The 22,347-nt window shown below is 59.8% G+C and overlaps 1 protein-coding gene across 1 annotated transcript; it reads left to right on the top strand.

The window, feature by feature from the left end:
• The first annotated feature begins 1,499 nt into the window (after positions 1–1,499).
• On the top strand, positions 1,500–21,964 carry GNA15 (G protein subunit alpha 15). The gene is made up of 7 exons (XM_038567853.1): positions 1,500–2,216; positions 8,895–9,079; positions 13,407–13,561; positions 14,168–14,296; positions 16,545–16,674; positions 17,961–18,114; positions 21,069–21,964. The coding sequence occupies exons 1-7, from the start codon at positions 2,072–2,074 to the stop codon at positions 21,293–21,295; spliced, it is 1,125 nt and encodes a 374-aa protein (XP_038423781.1). The 5' UTR covers positions 1,500–2,071; the 3' UTR covers positions 21,296–21,964.
• Positions 21,965–22,347: the final 383 nt, after the last annotated feature.

Genomic DNA, 22,347 nt, shown 5'->3' with positions numbered 1-22,347 from the left:
GACCGGAAGGAAGATTTATTTTGAAGCTGGGGACGCTCAGGGTGCCCGAGGCCGCCGCTGGGGGGGCCGAGGGAGCAGCCGGGGCTTTGCCCTGAGGCCAGTGGGAGCCACGGAGGACGTTAGGCCGTGGCCCCCACCGGTCCCGCTGCGGTGTCCCCTCCTCCGTGTCCTGCGCTCGGCACTGGCATCGGCGTCTGTGACTCAGCTGGGCCTCCCGGTTTTGCCAAGCTGGTTGTTTCTGTTCTGCAGCCCGCCCCCCCGCCGCCCCCCTACCCGCCCCCCCGCCCGCCCCGCCTCAGACCTATTTCTGCCTTTGGTCCTTTGCCCCAAGACCGGGAAGTGGCCGGGCCGCGGCCTCGGGGAGCACCTCTCCTCTGGGCCATGGCCATGCAGGGGCGGGAGGCCAGGGGGGCGGGGGGCCGGGGGGCAGGAGAGCGGGGCGGCCCCTACCAGGCCCCGGGGACCCAGCGGGGGCCTCTCTGGAACTTCCCATCTGCCGAGCGTTATGAATCAACGGCCAAGACAACCGCGCAACCTCCGGCCGCGCAGGGGGTGGGCGGGGAGGGCTGCCCGCGCTGCTGTGTGATCCCGGGCTCCTCACTCACCCTCCCTGAGCCTCGCCCCGCTGCCATCTGAGAGGTATCCGGACCTCCCGAGTTATGTGTAGTTCCGGGGCTGGGTGGGCGTGGGGGTAGGGTTTCTAGAACTTTCCAGAGTGTTCTAGAACCTCTCAAAGGGCAAAGATCTGCTGGACTGGAGGCCACCCAAGACCTCCCCTTTTGCTGTGAGTGTCCATCCAGGAAGCGGCCGTGTACTCACCTCCCGTGTCACCGTCCTACTTCTAGGGCCTGGGGGTACAGGGCGCAGGCTCAGGTGGCCCCGCAGGCTGTCGGGAGAGACCCTGAGCTCTCCCTGGGACCCCTGTGCCCAGGCTGCCTGCCCCCCTCCTCCTCTTGGTGCCTCACGTCATCTGGTCAGCGTGACCTTCTTGACCCCCTGTGTAACGCCCCCAACTCGAGCACCCCAGCACCTCCTACCTCCTGCTCTATTTTATTATTATTATTATTATTATTATTATTATTGGACTCAGAATGTATCACCATCCGACAGGCTTCACTATTTTTTAAAAACGTATTTATCTTGCGATTAAAGGTGCTTTAAACACTGAAAAAAAAAAACAAAACGTATTTATCTGTCCCTCTATCTAGAGTGTTGGGCGGGGAGGCCAGGGATTTTGTCGTTTTGCTCCCTCTCGTGCTAGAACCGGGTCTGGCACACAGTAGGCCCCCAGTAAACGTCTGCGGAGAAGGACGGCCGCTCCCAGGCGGCCTGGTCAGCGCCTAGAGCCCGGGCCTGCGGGCTCCCCAGCCCATCCTGCCCTTCCGCCAAACACTCATCTGGGGCCGCCCGGGCACGTCATTTCCTGGCTCTCGGCCTCAGTTTGCTCATCTGCAGCTGGGGGGTAAGAAGAACTCCCATACACGGGAGCCCCCCCATTCCCACGCCCCGCCCCCCAGCCTTCAGGGTTTTTTTGAGAAAGATCAAAGATTGGCATTCTGATCACCTCTCCTAACTGGTTCCGGGGAGGGGAAGAAGGGGTGGGCCTGGGGCCACCCTGGAGGCGGCGTCAGAGGCCGGGAGGATGGAGTCCACCCCTTCTCCAGAATGAGGAAGGAGGGCCCAGCGGGCGCTGCGGGGACGGGGACGGGGACGGACGCTGACTGTGGTCGGGGCCTTTCCTCGCCGGCAGCCCGCCCTCCCCGGGGGCACCCACCCTCAACCAGTTTGGCAGGGCCGGGCAGGTCTGCAGATGGGCGGGGAGCCCTGAGCCTCCACACCTTCTCAGGCTCCTCCTCTGCCCCCCACCCTCCTGAGCCGGGCACTCAGGCCTCGTAGAGCTGGGCCCCCGGTGCCCGAGGCTGGGACGTCAGGGGTCCCTGGGGTGACCCCCCAAGGAAAGCACCCCCCGGCCAGCCCCTGCGCGCCGGCGCCAGGAGCCCTCCCCAGGGCCGGCCGGGGTGCCCTCCCGGGGCCGGGGCCATGCCGCCTCGTGCCCGCTGAGGCCCCCACCATGGCCCGCTCGCTGACCCGGCGCTGCTGCCCCTGCTGCCTGACGGACGATGAGAAGGCGGCGGCCCGGATCGACCAGGAGATCAACAGGATCCTCCTGGAGCAGAAGAAGCGGGATCGCGGGGAGCTGAAACTGTTGCTGCTGGGTGAGTGGGGCGGGCAGGGCGGCGGGGCACCGGGGCCCGGGCCAGGACGGGGGTGGGGGTGCTCACCCCTGGCGGGGCCGGGAGAGCTGGAGACCCACTTCTGGGCGAGAAGACTAAGGCGCAGAGAGCCCCAGGTCTGGTCCCAAGGGGTGGCCCGCGGCCCGGGCCGACCAGCCGCCTCGCGGGGCATGTGCCAGCGGAGGTGGCCCCGGGGGCGGCAGGCCCAGCCCGCCCTACCGGCTCCGGCTCCGGGCTGCGGCTCCCGGGCCTCGCCGGGACTGTGGGTGCGGGGTGCCCTCCCGCCCTCTCCCCTGCCCGCCGCAAGGGCCCCGCCGCGGGGAGGGCTCGAGCCCGCTCGTCCCGGGGCAGGGCGTTGCCAGTGGGCTCGGGCCGACCGGCCAGTTGATTGACTGACTGACGGCTCCATTCATCCATTCATACCCACGATGTATTGGGTAACTCCTGGGGCCCAGCGGCCAAGGACACGGGCAGTGTCCGGGCCCCCGGGGACCACGTCGTGCCGCGATGCTCAGACGTTAGCCCATAAACCAAAGAGCAGATAAAATAATTTCCTGAAGCAAGAAAAGCAAGCAAGAGAAGAAAACAGGGCGGGAGGGAGGAGCGGCGGGGCCGGCAGACTGTGGGGCTCGAGGCCGTGGCCTCGGAAGCTGCAGGCCGCGTCCCGCACGTGTGTCCCCCCCCCGCCCCCCCCCATCCGCCGCCGCCTCACTCTGCGTGGGACGTGGGATGTCCTGAACCCCGGGCGGGGGTCACTGGGGAAGCGGCCCGGTGTCCCCGAGGTGCGTCTGCGGGCCCCGGGCCAGGAGGCCGGCCGTCTGTGTGGTGGCCTCGTTTTTCCTGGTTTGAGGGGGGCTGAGGACCCGGCAGGAGGCGGGGGGAGCCCGGAACCCCAGGGTCACGTCTGAGCCCTTCTGACTCGAGCCTTTTATGTAATTCAGGTTTATGTGATTTAGTTTTCCAAGGAAGCCAGCCCGGGGGGCCCAGGGGGGCCCAGGGGGGCCCAGACCCCGGCACGCGGCCTCTCACACCCCGACTCCTGCTGCTTCCCCACAGTCCTTCAGTGGCCACCTGGCTTCTCTGCTTTTCGGGGAGTATTTTGTTTTCCTTAGACGGTGGTGAAGTCATCAATGAAGGCTGTCAGAGCCGGGAAGGTTTTAATTAAGAATTTAATGACTTTAATAGGTGTGTCTGATTTCTTCAGACTCGTTAGGCTATTAGGTTAATAATACGTATGATATACGATGTTTTATTGGCTGCTTTTTAATAATACTGTTAATGAGGGCTAGTTGGGCTTTTTTTTTTTAAGATTTCTATTTATTTATTCATGAGAGACACACAGAGAGAGGCAGAGACACAGGCAGAGGGAGAAGCAGGCTCCATGCGGGGAGCCCGGGCCCCGGGGTCACGCCCTGAGCCGGAGGCAGATGGTCACCGCTGAGCCACCCAGGCGTCCCGGGTTATTTCTTCTTGAATGAGTTTTGGCTGTTGGTGCCTTTCAAAGAACGCGCCCATTTTTCGAAGCTGTCAGAGGGCTGGGCATGCAGTTGTACACCGCAGCCCCCGTGCCGTCATCTTTTTCAGGCCTGGAGCATTTGGAGTGGTGTCCCCCGCCCCCTGCACCCCTCATTCCATTCCGTCTGCTAGCTTTTTCCCCATCCATCAGGCTCAGGGGTTATCAATGTTGGCGATCTTCCCTTGCACACCTCAAGTACATATGTCCAAACCGCAGGGCCTTTGCACTTGCTGTTCTCCTGCTGGGAGCTGTCAGCGTCCCTCGAGACAGCATAGGCTCGTGTGTCGCCCCCTCGGAGGAGTCTTCCCGGCCTCGCTGGCTACGAGGGCAGCCAGTCCTCGTTCCTCCACTTGATGCCCTTGATCTTTCTTCAGTGCACTCACTCACCGACACCCTCTCAGATTTGTTTATTTGTTCTTCATTTTCTGTGTCTCCAGCTGCACAGCAAACAGCACAAAGGTGGGGACCGTGTCTCTCTCCCTGGTTGCTGGGTCCAGAGCATCGGCCCGGGAGTGCGGGGGCGTGACACAGAGCAGAGGCCCAGAGCAAACTTATACACCAACAAGGCAATGGATGAGCATCCTGTTTCGGGGGTGCCCTCCCCTGGAGCCGCTCCGCGTCCCCTGGCCCACCCACTCGGTCCCCTGCACCCCGGCCAGGCCCCCATCGGGAGCCCCCTTCTCCTGCTGTGGTGGGGGGGTTTGTCCACGGCCCCAAGCACTGACCGGCCCCGTGGACGGCGCCGTGGACTGTGGTCTTGACAGCCTCCCCCAGCCCCCCAGCCCTGAGGGCGGCCTCCACACCACTCTCCCCTCTCGAAAACAGGAATTGAATCCAAAAGTTATTTTTTCCTGGAGGTGGCTGATCTTTTTGAGGAAGCAGGGTCGGGCCGGCATCTGTCCCCAACAGGAAGCCCTTGGTGTGTTGGGGAGCGAGGAGCATCTGAGGGAAGCCGTTAAAGGAGCCAGCTCTGTCCACTAGCGCCCGTCCCCTGATGGGGACACCGTGGCCCAGTGAGGCGAGGCCATCGGCCCAGGGTCGCACGGCCAGGATCAGAACCCGGGATTCTGGCTCGAGAGTCCGTGTATTTGACCTCTGTGTGCGTGTGCCCCCAGAGAGGAAAGCCCCGGCTCCCCAAGGACAGATGGGGAAACTGAGATCCAGGGAGGGGATGGACCATGGGATTGGTCTGGGGTCGCCAGCCTGTCCGACCCCACAGCTGGCATGAAGCTGAGCCGCCTGACCCCCAGCCCCCCGGGCCAGCTCCCTGTGCCCCCCGAGGCTGAGTTCTTGGAGTGTCCGAGGTGCCTGGGCTGCATCCTCCAGGGAAGGAGCCGCACGGGTGTCTCGTGATGCTCGGGGTTGGCACGGCCCCTCCTGGCATCTGTGAGGTTCCAGTTCCTCATCCATCCCCAGAAGGAAGCAGTCACTTCCCTTCTGGCCCCGGCCGGTGGGAAGAGCTCTCCCCGCAGCCCCCAGTCCCGGGGGGGCGGGTCACGTTCCCGCAGGGGACCCAGAGCCTGGGGCTGGAGACGGTCCACAGCCCTTGGTGGCCTCAGGCGGGGGGGGGCGGGGTCCACCCTCAGACATCAGGTTGTGACCCATGCGTGAGGCACACAATCCATATTGTGGGGGTGACTGGGATTTATTTTTATTTTATTTATTTGAGAGAGAGAGAGAGAACACAAGTGGGGGGGGGAGGGAGAAGCAGACTCCCCCCTGAGCAGGGTGCCTGACGCGGGGCTCGATCCCAGGACCCCGGGATCATGATGCTCAACCCACTGAGTGACCCAGGCACCCCGGGACTGGGATTTTTTTTTACCTTTTCACGAAAAAGAAGAGAAGAAAATCAGGGGAACTGTTGCCCTGTGAGGCCTCTGACTGCCCTTCACACTCCCGGGGGAGCCCCGAGGCCCGGAGGTCAGAGGGTGCGGTCCCCGGGGCTGGCCTGAGTGCACCCCCACCCCCGGCAGCCCCCCGGCAGCTGCCCGGCTTCCGAGTGTCCGCAGACGGACGTTGTCTGATGCCCTGGTGACGCCCCACCGGCGGGGGGGGCTCCTGCTTCCCCGCTAGCTGTGTGCCCCTGGGAAAACCGCCTCACCTCTCTGGTCCTCGGTGTCTCCTGGTGAACCAGAGGGCATGTCTGTGCGGACTGACCGAGGACAGGCGCGGAGTATCGTGGCCCCGGGCCCGGCGGACGCCAAGAGTTAAGTCATGCTCGCCGGGATTACTGTTATGGGGAACTTTCTGGTGTCGTCCTTAACACCCACGAGTTCTGGCCTCAGGCAGAACGAGGTCTGAGTCCCAGCTCGGCCGCTTGCCAGCTGCACGGCCCACGGCGATCCCATCAGCCAGTCTGGGACTCAGTTTCCCCACATGAAGAGTGAGCCAGGAGCCGTCGGTCCGTCAGGTGAGGCTCTGGAAGACGGTGCGTGTTGGGCTCGGGGGAGCCCCGGGGGCCGGAGAGCTGTGCCTCGACACCTGATGTTCGCGTGATCGCGGCGGGGACATTCGCTGGGCCGGAGGCGTCCTTCCCGTAACCTGAGACATTCCGCAATGTGGGGCACACGCGGCTTCACGTTGCAGAGTTTCAGGCTGTGGACCCGTGGCGTGGGGCGTCCTGGAGCAACTTGTTATGTTGGAACGATTCTAGAAGGACAGGAAAGTGGCAAAGGTGGCCGCTGCTCATGAACGGTCTCCCCTCGCGTTCGCATCTCGAGTAACGCACACGTTTGTCACCGCTGAGAGATGCACGCGGACGCCGCTCGGGCCCCGGGTGGGGCTGGTTTACGCGGCCCTTTTTCTGCTCCGGATCCCACTCCGCGTCTCACGCGCACCTGACGCCGGGAGGTTTCTCCCCCTTCTCCACTCTTCCTCCGCCCCCCGCCCCGCCAGACGAGCAGGTGTCTATATTCACAATTGACACGGTGACACGGTGCGTAACGACAGCTACAACTTGCGCGCTCTGTAGTCCTATAGTTAACACACACATTCTCGTCGTTTCCCTGAACGGTTTGCAAGTACGTTGCAGACCTGACACCTTTTGCCCCTAAATACTTGGTGGGTTTGAGCCCACCACGAAGCGGGGCGCCCCAGGACGGAGCCGAGAGCAGGTGAGGAGTTCCTGGCTCGCACCCCTGACCCGCAGCCCGAACGCTCGCCCCGTTTCCCCCTAATGTCCCTCGGGGCTAGAGCTCGAGGTCTAGCGGACCTAACGAAGACCCGGTGTCCCCCCGGCCTGCCCTTGTTGCCCTCGGATGTGTAGGGCCAGGGAGCCCGGGGTGGGGGGTGATGCAAGACGGCACCTGCTCGTCTCCCCACTGCCCACACTCCCCACCCTCCACCTCCCTCTGCCCCCTCTGCCCCGTTTCCTCTTTCTGGGCTCCAGCCAGGCCACCCCTTCCTTTGCTGCTGCTTCCCTGTTCCTCCTCCCAGCCCGCCAGCCTGTCCCTGGAAGGACCCCATGCCAGGGCCCCCAGGAGGAGCCGGGCAGCGCGGGGCAGGGAGGTGCTGGAGGAGCCAGGAGGGAAGACGGAGGCACCAGAGAGGGAGGCTGCGGGGCTCAGCCTCGGCTTTGGGCTTCCAGCCCCGAGGCCGGAACACCCAGTGTCGAAAATCCAGGTGTGACTGCGGCAAGTCCAGGGGCAGCTTCTGGGGCAGGGAAGGGGGACCTGGGCAGGCCCGCAGCGCCCCGGGCTCAGGAGGGCCTTGTCTTGTACTTGGCCCCATAAATCGTGTCCACTGGTCCCCACTTGTGGAGTCGCCTCCCAGATTCTCTCGAATGGCCCTTTCTCTCCACCTGGGTCCAGCCCCCACTGAGCTAGACCTCCACCCCGGCCCTCGTGCTCCGGCCCACGCGCACCACAGTCTGTCTTCACTACAGCAGCTACCCGAGGACACCTATGAGGACGCGGGGCAGGTGTTCCACTCCCCCCTCCCACTCTCCAGGGCTCCTTCCTCTCGGGAGTAAAAGTCCAAGTCCTCTCCGCGCTCCCCGAGGCCCTACGCACCTGCCCCGTCCCCTCCCTGTCCTCCCTGTCCTCCCTCTCTCTCCCTCACCCACTCTGCTCCAGCCATACAGGCCTCCTCGCTGCTCCTCCAACACGCCAGGCCTGCTTCTGCCCCAGGACCCTTGCACGGGCTGTGCCCTCTGCATGATGTGCCCTTCCTCCAACCTTCCCAGCCTTTGGATCTCAACTCCACAAGTCACCTCCACGGAGAAGCCGCCCCTGACATTCAGCTAAACACTATTTATCCTATCGTCTCTCCTTTGTAAAAGTTTCTCTACTTGAAAGTATTAGAGCAAATAATAATAACAGCAGTTCTAACTACAGTCAATGCTACTACTCCTGACGAGAGCGCGAGCGCTGCAGGCATGCTGTAACTCTTCCTGTACAAGCAGATAGTAAATATTTTCAGCCCTGGGGCCCAGATGGTCTCTGTCTGGCTGCTCGACTCTGCTGTTGTGGTGAGGAAACAGCCGTAGACAATTCGTACACATGTGGAGGTGACTGTGTGCCAATAAAACTTTATTTATAGACACCGAAATATGAATTTTGTATCATTTCAACATGTGACAAAATAGTTTTTTTTTATTCCTTTCAATCGTTTGAAAATGTGAAAACCACAACCATAAAAAGTGTTAGAGACGCGGGGTGACTGGGTGGCTCAGTGGTTGAGCATCTGCCTTTGGCTCAGGGTGTGACCCCGGGGTCCCAGGATCAAGTCTCGCATCGGGCTCCCCCCAGGGAGCCTGCTTCTTCCTCTGCCTGTGTCTCTGCCTCTCTCTGTGTCTCATGAATAAATAAATAAAATGTAAAAAACCACCAGTCTTAGAGACATAAAAGCCATCCTACAAACTGTAAACTTGCTGGCCGTGCAGGAACAGGTGACCAGCTGGATGGCCCCTCGGGCCATGGTTTGCTGACCCCTCCTGGGAGCACCTGACAGTGAACTCCTTTACCATCAGGTAGAGCCAGCGGGCAGGGTCTGTTGCGAACCACATCTTACAGCTGGGGAAACTGAGGCCCAGAAGGTGAAGGCACTCGCCCAGGGTTGCAGAGTGCGGCCCTGGCCGAGCCAGGGTTTGAGCCCTGGGGGTTGGGGGGGGACCCCGGGGCTGAGCTGGTGGTGTGCCTCTCCAGGGCCTGGCGAGAGCGGCAAGAGCACGTTCATCAAGCAGATGCGGATCATCCACGGGGCGGGCTACTCGGAGGAGGACCGCAAAGGCTTCCGGCCCCTCGTCTACCAGAACATCTTCGTCTCCATGCGGGCCATGATCGAGGCCATGGAGCGGCTGCAGATCCCCTTCAGCAGGCCTGAGAGCAGCGTGAGCATCCTGGGGCCTCCCCTCCTGGGCTCCAAGCTGGGTGGGGCCTTGGGCTTCAGGGTGGGACGTGTCCCTTCGGACCCCAAACCCCGGCTGTGTCCACTAGGGCCCCCAGGGGCAGGATGTGCGTCCTCAGACCCCAAAGTCCAGCACTTGCCCCCTCAGATCCTCCCAGGTCAGGACCGTGTCCCCTCAGACCCTGCAGGCAGCACCTGGGGCCGGGCCGTATTTGGGGTCCCCAGGGCTTGTTTGTACAGCCCAGGAGTTTCCTGGGGGTGTTCTGTGCGTCCAGGCAGCTTGGTGTCCCTCCATGTGTCCCCGTGGACCTGTGGGCTCCGTCACCTCTCCCTGGGCCCCAGCTCCCGGGGGGGAGTCTTGAGCCACCCCGTTTGGCTGTGGAAACATCCACACTGCCGACTCTGACACAGTCCTGCCCTGGGGTGGGGGGGCAGCCATGCGGCGGCCGGCACATCACCTTCCAGGGAAGTTTACTCGGGAACGCTCTGGCCATCTGCCTCTGTAACCGTCTCGGTGGCCGGTCCGGTGGCCTGTGCAACGCGCTCATCCTGCGTAACTACGACATCATGCCCTGCCGGCGGCCCCCGAGTCCCCTCCGCCAGCCCCACTCTGCTCTCCGCGGCTGTGGGTTTGCCTTTTCTCGATGTCGCGTGGAAGCGGGACCGTCCGTGCCTCGCTTATTTGTTACCACGACGTCTGCGGGGCCACGCGCGCCGTTACCGAGCAGAATCCCGTCCTCTTCCACGACTTGTGCTCGCGCCATCCGTCCGGCGATGCGCAGGGCCGCGGGCCGCCAGGACCTCTCCAAGATCCTCATCTCTGGCCTGCGGGTCAGACCCCCAGAAGCACTCGCTGGACCCCAGGGCAGACGGGTTTCAGGGTTTTCGAGGAAGCTCCGGGCTGTTTCCCACGGCCGCCGGGGCGCAGGCGTTCCAGTTTGTCCACACCGCTCATCTTTTCTTTGGGTTTTATAATAGCCGTTGTGACAGGCGTCAGCTGACATCACCTTTCTCAGATCAGGAGGCTTCTGAGTTTGAATCTGGGCCGGTCCCGGGCTTCAGGAGATCCTCACGGGGCTTGTGGTGAGAACGCGATAAATTAAAGGAGCCGAAAGCTCTTGGCAGGGGCCTGATGGGGGTAGGGGGCGGTGAGCATCAGTGGATGGGATGACTTTAACCCCCAGGAAACCCCTCCGGCTGGGGGCCGTCATTCCCACCTCCCAGACGAGAAGCAAGAGGAGAGGGGACACTTAGCTTGATATTCACAGTCCCCAAGTGGAAGACTCAAGATAAGCACCTGCTGGCCCTGTCACCACCTTCCGTTACACCGCCTTTCCTTACAAAGTAACGTAGTTTTTTTGTTTTTTTGTTTTTTTTTTGTTGGGACATAACACGCGAGCCAAAGAAGCCAGGCGGCGGGCTCGGTGAATCATCACAGAGCAAACACGTGGGTAACCACTGCCTGGAGACAAGAAGCAGAACATGAGGCCCCTTCCCGAAATCACTACCACCCTCCGGCCCAGGCCTAACCACTAGCCCATCTCCCATCAGCACGTTGCCTAGTTTTTGAACTTCCCCTACATGGAATGACACGGAATTTTCTGCCACGTGTGGCCTGTGGCACTGCATGGTTGATCTGTGGCCCTTCCGTGTTTGGAGGCGAAGTGGCGGTTCGTTCGTCTCCGCCATGAGCCGTTTGTGAAAGCCTTTGCATTTCCGTTGGGTGTTCGCGTAGAGGTGGATGCGGATCATAAAGTGGATTAGGTTAGGGGGAGATGGGATCCCTGGGTGGCTCAGCGGTTTTGCGCCTGCCTTTGGCCCAGGGCGCGATCCTGGAGTCCCGGGATCAAGTCCCGCGTCAGGCTCCCGGCATGGAGCCTGCTTCTCCCTCTGCCTGTGTCTCTGCCGCTCTCTCTCTCTATCATAAATAAATAAAAATAAATCTTAAAAAAAAAGATTAGGGGGAGACACCAAACTGTCTCCGAGCAGTTGTACCAGTCCACGCTCCCGCCAGCAGCGCACACGCACGCGCGAAGACTTCCACCTGCCGCACGTCCTCACCTGCACATGGCGCCGTCACCTTGGTGTAGCCGTTCTGGAGGGTTCTTGGTAGTGTTTTTACTGTGGTTGTGATTCGCACTGCCCTGATTAATGGGGAGGTTGCACACCTTTCCATATGTTTGTTGGGAACTCGGATGTTCCATTTGGCGAGGTGACTGTTCACATCTTCTGCCCATTTTTGTTTTTGGTTTTGGCCTTTGCCCATCAAAAAAGAAGTACTTCCCTTTTTGTTTCTTCTTCTTCTTACAGATCTGTGGCATAATAAATTTTATTTATTTATTCATTCATGAGAGACACAGAGAGAGAGGGGCAGAGACACAGGCAGAGGGAGAAGCAGGCTCCATGCAAGGAGCCTGACATGGGACTCGATCCCAGGTCTTCAGGATCATGCCCTAGGCTGAAGGCAGCACTAAACCGCTGAGCCACCGGGGCTGCCCAAGAGATGGTTTTCCACCTCAAAGTCATGATGAAACTCTCTGCTGCCATCTTTTATTTATTTATTTATTTATTAAGATTTTATTTACCTATTCCTGAGAGACACAGAGAGAGGCAGAGACACAGGCAGAGGGAGAAGCAGGCCCCACGCAGGGAGCCTGATGTGGGACTTGATCCCAGGACCCCGGGGTCACACCCTGAGCCGAAGGCAGACGCTCAACCACTAAGCCCCTCAGGTGCCCCCATCGCTGTCTTTTATTGTTTCGTATTTAGACTTACATTCCACCCGGAATTGATTTTTGTGTACGGTGTGAGGCAGGGATTATGTTTCTCTTTCCTTCCCCACCCGCATCCTGTGGGCAGATATTCAGTTGTACCAGCGCCACTTACGCTTTTCTCACAGTATCAAGGTCTCGTCTTGGTGATAAATCGGGTGTTCAAATGTGCCTGGATCCGCTAATCCTCCCTGTTCTGTTCCATTGACCAATTTATCCGTCTTTGAGTGAATATCGCTTCATGGTGATGAGTGTAGCTTCCTGGTATCTAGGCTTCGAGCCTGCCAGTGGAAATCCTGCCACTTTATTCTTCTCCAGAATTGTCTTGGCTACTCTGGGCCCTTGTGCATTTCTACATAGTTTAGAATTATCTTGTCAGTGTTTACACACACACACACACACCTTCACACCTTTCTGGGGTTTTGGTAGAATTGCGTGGAATCTGTGGATTGCTTTGGGCAGAATGGGCAGTGGAAAAAGATGCTCTTTCAATCCATGAACATGGCATAGCCCTCCAATTATTTAGATCCTTAAAATCTTTCCTTAGTGATGTTTTCTACATTTCAGTGTAGAGAGCTTTCACGTCTGTTGCTGGATTTATCCCTAGGTATTTTTCTTTTATCCCTAGGTATTTGATATATTTTGGTGCTACCATAAATGGGATTTAAATTTTTAAAAATTTGCATGGTCAGTGGTGAATATATGGCCACCCGTTTGATTTTTATTTATGGATCTTGCATGCGGGGACCTTGCTAAGTTATATGTTCTTCTGATAGCTCATCTCTAGACGATTTTGGATCTTCTACATGTAGTCGTGTTACCTGTGAATAACAGTGTAATGTATTCGTTTCCAAACCTGACACCTTTCGTTCCCTCTCCCTGTTGTATGGCACCGGGGAGGACCTCAATGCAGCGTGAATTAGAGCTCTGGGACATCTTCGTCACACTCCCAGCCTCGGAGGGACACACAAGTCCACATAAGCACACATGCATGTGCCCAGATGTGCGCACACACATACACGCACAGATTCACAGGCGTATGCAAGCCCACCTGCACACATACCCGCATGCACGCACACAGCGGTGCACACACGTGCCTGTGCACAGGCCAACCCAGGAGTCTGAGCAGCAGTGAGGTGTTCCTGCTGGAAAGAAAGGAGGACAGAGGAGCAGAGGTTGCTGCGAGGAAGAGGACACAGGAGGGGCCACTGGGTGGGCGGCTGAAGCCGCACGTGCCTCTACCTCCCCGAGAGACCCGGCCACCTGGGTCATGGCACTAAGTCTCTAATGGGGACACCTGCGGCGACCTGCCCCGTATGCATCAAAGAACCAGAACTGTCGTCCCTGCACATGTGTCCTCTGCTGCCCTTCTGCCCTCCATCTGTGGACAATCACGTCGGTGAAGGAAGGAGCAGAGCAGAGGGCGGGAGCAGGAAGGGCAGCGGGCGGCGGGCGCGGAGACAGGCGGCGGCTCGCAGGGCTGTGCGCAGGGTGCCCACTCCACAGGCTGCCCTGACTCACCCGTCCGTCCCTCCCCAGCACCACGCCAGTCTGGTCATGAGCCAGGACCCCTATAAGGTGACCACTTTCGAGAAGCGCTATGCCGTGGCCATGCAGTGGCTGTGGAGGGACGCCGGCATCCGGGCCTGCTACGAGCGCCGCCGGGAGTTCCACCTGCTTGACTCGGCCGTGTAGTGAGTCTGGGGTCCGCGGGCAGCGGGTGCGGGGTGCGGGGCACAGCGGAGACGCCCCCAGGGATGAACTCCCAGGAGGATGGTGCCCAGGCTGGTTGGCTGCCACGGTGGGACACGCTGTGGGGTGGGCTGGCTGTAGATGGTCTTGCTCCAGGGTGATGATGTCATTCCTGCGGGGACGCAGCTCTTGGGGCGACGCTATTCCAACAGTGACATCATTCCGGGGGTGATGCTGGTCGTCATCACACAGTGACGCCGTCCTGAGTACGATGCTGCGCATCTAGGCTGATTTGGCAGCTGGGAGCCTACTCCCAGGCCATCACTTTTCTTGGGACAGCACCACCCCTGGGGTGACAGCTCCCTGAAGGTGACACCCCTCCCCAGCGACACTGTCCTTGAGGTCACACTGCTCCGAGGGTGAAACCGCTTCTCCTCGATGCTCCCACAGCCTCAGGGTGATGTTTCCGGGCCACCTGCAGACCCACAGATCCTGGGCCCTCCCCGGGAGCTCCCTTCCCCAAGCAGGCACCTCATTGGGCTTTGGGGTGGGGTCTGAGAAACAAACTAAGGCTGTAAGACCGGGCCTCAGGGCTCCTCACTCCACAGCTACCTGTCCCACCTGGAGCGTATCACCGAGGAGGGCTATGTGCCCACAGCACAGGACGTGCTCCGGAGCCGCATGCCTACCACTGGCATCAATGAGTACTGCTTCTCCGTGCAGAAGACCAACCTGCGGTGAGCTCACAGCCTGGGGGGCAGGGCGGGGGGGAAGCTTCCTATAGGAGGGGCAAAGGCCCTGAGGCCCTGAAGGGTGAGTAGGAGTTTCCTAGTCACAGTCCTCAAGGGGCTTCCAGGCCACAGGGGGCAGAGCTAGATCTAGGCACCTTCAGTCCCCTCGAAGGGGGGCAATCAGAGCTCCAGGGGTGCAGGTCTATAGAGAGGACATCGATATTAGGGCATTGAAGGATGAGTAGACGTTCACTAGGAGGACTCTCGAAGGGCTGCTGGGCAGGAGACAGAGACTGTGTGGTCAGTGATAGTCCAGAGGGATGGGCTCAGGGCTGGGGAAGCTCAGAGGGTGACCCCCTTGAGGGCGTGAGGCTGGGGGTCAGGAGACTCAGGAGGAGGCAAGAGTCACGATCCAGGCAGGAAGGGTAGGGGCCATGGCAGTGGTCATGGGGATGGTGCAAAAATCGTTTTGGTGTAGAATGGGCAAGACTAGATGCGTGTAAGGATCTGAGAATCAAGGGGACGGGGTACACGTTGGGCCACAGTGGCGGCGGCAGCGTGGAGGTATTTGATTAGACAATGAAGTCGTTTGGGGCACTGCAGTCTTTGGGGTCCGGGGCATCTCAGAGGTAGCTGGACACACAGAGGCCTGAGCTGGAAGGCAGAGGTGTGAGTGGCCAGCGCAGTGAGGGGTCGTCCATGCAGAATTAGGGCCAGCGTCAAAGGCTAAGGCGAGGTCGGGAAGAGTTCACTGAGAGCAGTGACTTCTGGGGTTGGTGATGAGAAGGTCATCGGTGACCTCCGCGAGCTCTGTGTCTGTGAGCTGATGGCAGGGAGCTGTGGAGGGTGCAGGGTGCAACACGGGTGTGTTCACTTCACCCTACTGTGTCCCATGCTTCACTGGATTGACCCCCCAAACATGCTCCTCTGGCCTTTTCCTGATGAGGATGGTTCATAATTTTCTGTTTGCCATCAGTCTCCCCTGATGGAGAGCCCCCCAAGGCTAGGGGGTGAGTTTGATTCTCCTGCTTTCCCAGTGATGATCAGCTCAAGATCAGAGGGGAAGTTGGTGAATGTGAGAGGATGACTGGGTAGACGGAAGGATGAACAAATGGATGGAGGGATGGGTGTATGTATGGAGGGTGTGTGGACGGGCTGGTGAATGGATGGATGCATGGGGGGGTAGGTGGGTGGGTAGATGGATGGACAGAGAGATGGGTGGATGGGTGAGTAGATGGGCAGGTAGATGGATGGGTGGGTGGATGGACGGATGGATACATGTGTGATGAATGGATAGGTGGGTGGGTGGTGGATGGAAGGGTGGATGGGCAGATAGATGGATGAATTGATCAAAGTTTAGGAATGAAGGTAGAGGTTGGAGAAGCTCACAGGAAAGGCTGGGCTAAGGCACTGATTTTCAGGTGGGAGCCTTGAGTGTGTTCTTAGGCCTAATCCAGGGAGCGAGGGCTCAGAGGAAGCTGGGACTAGGAGAAGGGAGGCTGGCAAGGAGCCTCCCCACATCTGTCTCAGTCTCCAGAGCCCCGCTGTCAGCTACTGCCCACCCCGTTCTGCTCTGGGGTTTCAGGGAGTCTGAAGAGGCACCAGCGGGGTGGGGCTCAGGGATCGGGAGCCACAGGGCACCAGCCTTGGTTTCCCATCCGTACAAAGGGGCAAGTCTCTTCTTGCTCTGGGGCTCCTGGCATTTCCTGTCGGCTGCCTGGGTAACAGTCCCATCCCCGGGGAGATGATGCAAGCCTTGTTATCACTGACCCATATTTCTTAGAGAGAACAGGAAGACGTGAGGGCCCGGGCTTTTGTTGCGGTGTGTGGTGGAGGCTGGGCCCTCGCCCTGGGCCACACACAGAGGGGATGGTGTCGGCTGGTCAGAACAATGCGCATGTTGCCGCAGGTGGGGAAACTGAGTTCTGGACATGTTCTGCAGTTTGCCCCAGGTCACTGGGCCAGAACCAGGCAGGCCCCAGGTGTGTCTGACCTGCTGTCCTCCGCGGGGTGCAAATCAGGCAGCCCAGTCCAGAGGCTTGCCAAGGTCTCCCCTCCCGTGCCTCAGTTTCTTCATGGGCCGAACAGTAACACCTGCCTCAAGGGGTGAAATGCGGTAACACAGCAGAGGCATTGGCCCAGAGGCTGGCATTGATTATATATTGATCTCGACATGCCCCAGAGTGCCCGGGGTCTGGGGTGCCATGGCCAGGGGCCCTGGCTAGGTCTGACGGGGTGATTCCCGAATTGGCAGGATCGTGGACGTCGGGGGCCAGAAGTCAGAACGCAAGAAGTGGATCCACTGCTTCGAGAACGTGATTGCCCTCATCTACCTGGCCTCGCTGAGTGAATACGACCAGTGTCTGGAGGAGAATAACCAGGAGGTGAGGGCCACCGCGGGGACAGGGGCGCCGCCTCCTCCTGGCCTGGGCCGCGGCTGAGCAGGGAACCCACTGCCACTGTTGAGCGGGCCCGTGTGTGTCTGGCGTGGCTTTCAGCTCCACTCTCACCCTTCCGTGGCCAGAGCACTGAGTCCCCAGACCCAGATCCACGAGCAGTGTGTGGCCAGGACCCTGGACTCTCTCTCTAAGGGACACTCAAGCCCCCAAGACAGGGCCCCCAGGAAGCACAGTGCAGCTGGCCCGGGAAAATGGGTCATGCCCCGGGGACAGTGGCCTGCTTTTATTCGGAAAGGCCGCACATCGCTCTTTTGTGAACTCTTCTCCCGATTAAGACCCAGATCACTTCAGGCCTTTGCACTTTTAGGGTGTGAAGCTTTACACGCACAGTCTGAGGGTCCAGGGGTCAGATGCTATGATTTTGACTTTCAGACCAAATGAAACAATGAGTTTGAGGTCATGCCGCCACAGATGTTGCTCGAATGCAGCCGCATGCGATGTCCTAGTTTGCTGGGGGCTGTCGTGATAAAGGACGACAGCCTGGGGGCAGGAGCCACAGAGACACCCCCTCTCCCAGCGCTGGAGGCCACGCGCCCCGGATCAGCCAGGCTCCTTCCTCCCGAGTCGTGAGGGAGACTCTGTCCCCAGCTCCCCTTGCTTCGGGGTCCCTTGGCCTGTACACTCGTCGCTCCATCTCTGCCTCTGTGGTCACCTGGCCTTACCCCCGTGTATCTGTGTCCAAATGTCCCCTCTTTTTTTTTTTTTAAAGATTTTATTTATTCATGAGAGACACACACAGAAAGAGAGGCAGAAACACAGGCAGAGGGAGAAGCAGGCTCCATGTAGGGAGCCCGACGTGGGACTCGATCCTGGGTCTCCAGGATCACGCCCTGGGCCAAAGGCGGCGCTACACTGCTGGGCCACCCAGAGATTCCCACCAAATGTCCCCTCTTTGGAAGGGACCCCTGGCAGTGGAGGTGGCAATCTATCTAGCATGACCTCTTCTTACCTCTTTACATCTTCAAAGACCCTATCTCCAGATAAGGTTCCATTCTGAAGTTCCAGAGGGACATGAATTTGTGGGGGGCACTAGTCAAACCAGTACAGGCTGCGCCAAAGCACGGGCGCACCCCCTCTGACCCGGCTGGGAATCGGGGGCCCCGAGCCCCTGGACGTTAGGCTGACAGCCCAATGTGGAGACGTGGGGGAGGGCTCCTGTCTGGGCCAAGCTGGCTGTTGGATCAATGACCTGCCCGTTCCCCTCGACCTAGAACCGAATGAAGGAGAGCCTGGCCCTATTTGGCACCATCCTGGAACTGCCCTGGTTCAAAAGCACGTCTGTCATCCTCTTCCTCAACAAAACTGACATCCTGGAGGAGAAGATCCCCACTTCCCACCTGGCTACCTACTTCCCCAGTTTCCAGGGTGAGTGGTTCTAGAACTTTCTGTAGCCTTCACCTCCCAAAAGCACCTCCCAAGAGAGATGCTGGCCTGGACCCTAGCCCAGCCAGAGCCAGTGGAGTTTCAGATGGGATGGGACAGACCCGAGTTCCAGACCCAAGCTGCGAGTCTCCGTGTCCCCCTCTGCAGCGTGGGGGGAAGGTACAGGCGCCATCATTCCCGATGCCGTGGCTGCGAGCAGGGGGCCCTGGACAGGCAGGTGTAGATCTGTTGCATGTGGGTCCGCTGTAGGGTTCATTGTCATCAGCCACACTTGGAAGGCGTCAACAGCTATTTCCAGAATCTTCCTAGATTTTTGAGACTTCTTTTTCGACTCTTTCGCAGTCACCTTATCTATATCTAAGATAGCAGATTAGAAAGGAAACCAGTGCCTGACCTTTGGACAAGTCCTTCCAAGGCACGCAGCTCTGTTTTCCTAGACACGGTGACCTCCTTTCATGCAGTGGGTTGTAGCAATAGGTTTGCATCGTGTCTGGGCAGGTGCACGTGGCAGGAGCAGGTTTGGGAGCGAGCCCTCAGCACCAGCAGCCCGAGGGGCACAGGGCCTGGCCGTCTGGACAGCAGGACACGGGGTCAAGATGGAGAGGGGAGGTGGGGGTCTGGTGGGTCCCAGGAAGGGGTGTACTGGCTCGCACTTCCCTGGAGGGCCACTGGGAGGGGCTGGTGCACGTATCCCAGCTGAGCGACACACTGCCCCTGACGCTTGGGCTTGAGGCCTCCATTCGACTTTGCTCACGTTTTTGTGGGGCAGGAACTTGGGAAGGGTGGAGGCGGGTAAGTTCATGTTCCATGTGTGTGGCATCAGCTAAGGTGGCCGGATGGAGATGCACCTCCAAGGTGGCTTCTTCCACTGTGGGTCTGATCCCTCTGCACCTCTCTCCCTCTCCCTCCCGCCTCCCCCTCCTCCCTCTCTCCTGCTCCTCACTCCCTCCTACTCTCCCCCTGCACCCCTCCCTGGCTCCATCTGGTGTCTCCTAATCCACGGCCCCTTCACGAGGCTTGGGCTTCCTCACCTCATGGCTGTTTTGGGGTAGCCAGACTTCACCCCTGGGATGGGGGGAGCCTCAGAAGTTGCGGGTGGTTACAGATGCCTCACTCTACTGGTCAGGCAGGTTGCTCAGGGCAGCTCAGTCAGGAGGAGGCAAGCAGACTCCCCTCTTCATGGCCAAATGCCTCCCAACTACAGCGAGGGGGTGATGGCAGCCCTCCTGGAGACAGCTGACTTTATTTCCTGGGGCCATAAACAAGGGGGCAGAAAACAAGCAAAGGGTGTCCCCCTCAATTAAGGAAGCCAGAAATCCGAAATCAAGATGTCGGCAGGATTGGTCCTTCTGGAGGCTCTGACTCCTAGCATCTCCCCTAGCCTCTGGTTGGGGTCCCTTGGCTTATAGATACATCTCTCCGACCTGCCTCAGTTGTCACATGGCCTTCTGTGTGTGTGTTTGTGTCTTTCCTCTTCTTATAAGGACTCCAGTCGTTGGCTACCGGGCCCACCCGAGTCCAGTATGACCTCAATTCAAGCCAACTAATTACATCTGCAAAGACCCTATTTCCAAATAAGGTCATACTCTGAGGTTCTGGGTGGACATAAATTTGGGGGGGAGCTATTCACTCCCATACACAACAACCACGGTAGCTTGGTGACATCACCATGAGCATGACCCTTGGCCCTGTCAGGTCTCAGAGCCCATGTGAAGCCATCTCAGCCAATCTGATCCAGAAGACTTGGGGGCCTGGGAGACAGATGTGAACTTGTTCCATCATGGGGGACAGCCCTGACTCCCTCCCCAGCTGAGCAGCCTTGGGGATGGGGGCATGGCCTGGAGATTTGGGGATGGGGATAAAGTGGGCAGTTTTGAGGGACTGTTTTCCTTCACATCAAAGGGCCTTCGTGACTCATCTTTTTCTCCCAGCCACAGGCTAGAGTACTCTGCCAACTTCTGGCTCTTGGTCCTTTCCTCTTCTATACTAAATAATATCTGTGATTATAACGACAGCTCACGCATCTAACACCGTTGGAGGCACCCTAGTGTATGGACTAGTCTAATCCTCACTAAAAAGTCCTGTGGAGTAGAATTCTTTTTTCTCACCACTATAGATGGGGAAACCGAGGCACGGGGAGGTGCAATCACTTGTCAAAGGCCACACTGCCAGTGAGTGGCAGAGGCAGGCTTCAAACCCAGGCTGCCTGGATCAGGAGCCACCACCAGCCTTACCCACTGAGTACCCTGCCTTTCTGGAAGAATGATAATAACATTCTGATTATTGAGCCCAGAGCCCTCTACATGATTGCACCGAGTCCTCACAACTCTGGGAGGCTTGGGGCTGTCAGGATCCCCTTTTTGCAAATGAGCAAACTGAGGCTCATGGCAGTTACATGGACATCATAAGGCAACCCTGCCAGTAGCAGCAGAGTCGGGTCTTGGGCTCCAGAGACAGACAGAGGGACGGAGATACCGACACAGAAATAGAGACTGAGCGTGTCCACTGCCTCACCAGGGTGGCCATCCCTCCCCTTCCCTTGGCCTCAGTTTACCCATCTGCACCTCTCAGCGAGATCTTTCTCTGCAGCTCCAAGTCCCCATCCCATCAGTTGGAAGCCCAGCCAAGAGAGTTTCTTTCTTTGACATAGTTCGGCCCAAAGTCTCAGAGCCAAGTCTTATTGGTCCATTCCAGGTCACGTGACCAGCAGAGCTCTTTCTTGAGGCTCCCATTGGCTGGACCTGGCGGTCACGTGGCCCTCTAGGAAGGCCCAAGATGGCGCCCCCGGCACCGCGGTGCGTGGTCCCTGCGGCCGCTGCAGCCCCGGGGGCGGCCACGTCTGGAGCAGGGGCTCCAAGGCCCCTCCTGGCCCAGGAGGGAGAGTCTCCGCCTGCCCCACGGGCCGCGTGCCCTGACCGCCCCCCCTGTCCCCCCAGGCCCGAGGCAGGACGCGGAGGCAGCCAAGAGGTTCATCCTGGACATGTACACGGGCATGTACGCCAGCTGCGTGGACGGTGCTGACGGGGGCAGGAAGGGCCCGCGCTCCCGGCGCCTCTTCAGCCACTACACGTGCGCCACGGACACGCAGAACATCCGCAAGGTCTTCAAGGACGTGCGGGACTCGGTCCTGGCCCGCTACCTGGACGAGATCAACCTGCTGTGACCCAGGCCGCGCTGCCCCCGGGGCTCAGACCCGCGCGTGGCAGTGGGACCTGCGGGCGGACGGGCCCGGGGAGCCCCGCCGCCCCTTGCGCTCAGCCCCAGGTCCAGGCGGCGGAAGGGCCGAGGGAGTCGGGGCTTGGAGGCCGGACGCCGCCCCCTCCGTAGTGCGCGCCCCGGGACAGCCCCTGGGTTCGCCCTCCCTTGACCCCGTTGACCTCCTCAGAAGGGGAGCACCAGGGCCACTGCGGACGGCGGGGTGGAGGGGTGAGGAGAGGGGAGGGGACTCGGCCCGCCCGGGGCAGTGCTGGGTGCTCTCCGGGGCAGAGGCCGTGACCTCCCCCCACCCCACCCCGCGGTCGGGGTGCGCCGCCCCGGGGCGGGGGGCGTGGTCCTGCAGCCCGAGGGACCGGACTCTGGCGCCCCCTAGCGGGCCGGAGGCGCCACCGCCAGCCTGAGGTCGGGGAAGCCCGGGCGGGAAGAGAGACCTGCAAAACCCTGCGTGTTCTCACCTGTTTACAGACGAGGGAAACTGAGGCCCACAGGCATTTCCCCCGCTTCCCAGGCTGGGGGCCGGGCGCACTGCATCTTACAACCCTTCTGTATTTATTCCCTCCCCGTCTGTGGGGCCCCTTGCAGAACATTAAAGACATGACGGTCTGGAGCCCTGTGATCTGAGGGGCGTCCCGTGTCTCACTGCGCAGCCTCTTCTCAGGTCACCGGTCCCAGGTCGCTGTAGCAGAACAGAGAAGGAGGGGGGACATTCGTGTTGTCCGCTCACCTGTGCAGGGCGTGTCCTCAGAGCCGTGTGAGGCCCATGCTATTCACCCAAATTCCAGGAGCCACCCCTCACCGGGGGTGAAGGTGGAGCTGCAGATGGCGATGGCTCCACGGCCCTCAAGCCAGCCCGCCTCGGTCTTCAGGTGAGGGAACAGGTGCAGGGGAACGCAGGCGTGTGACCGCGGCCCCGGCTGCGGGAGGGCAGAGCCAAGACACTGATCCCTTCAACACTTTTTGTTTTATTTTACTTTTAAAAATATACGCTTTATTTTCCAG

The sequence above is a fragment of the Canis lupus genome, chromosome 20, assembly GCF_011100685.1.
Source record: "Canis lupus familiaris isolate Mischka breed German Shepherd chromosome 20, alternate assembly UU_Cfam_GSD_1.0, whole genome shotgun sequence".
Taxonomy (NCBI): domain Eukaryota; kingdom Metazoa; phylum Chordata; class Mammalia; order Carnivora; family Canidae; genus Canis; species Canis lupus.
Note: the sequence above shows the minus strand (reverse complement) of the source record. Positions and strands in the feature narration are given on the sequence as shown.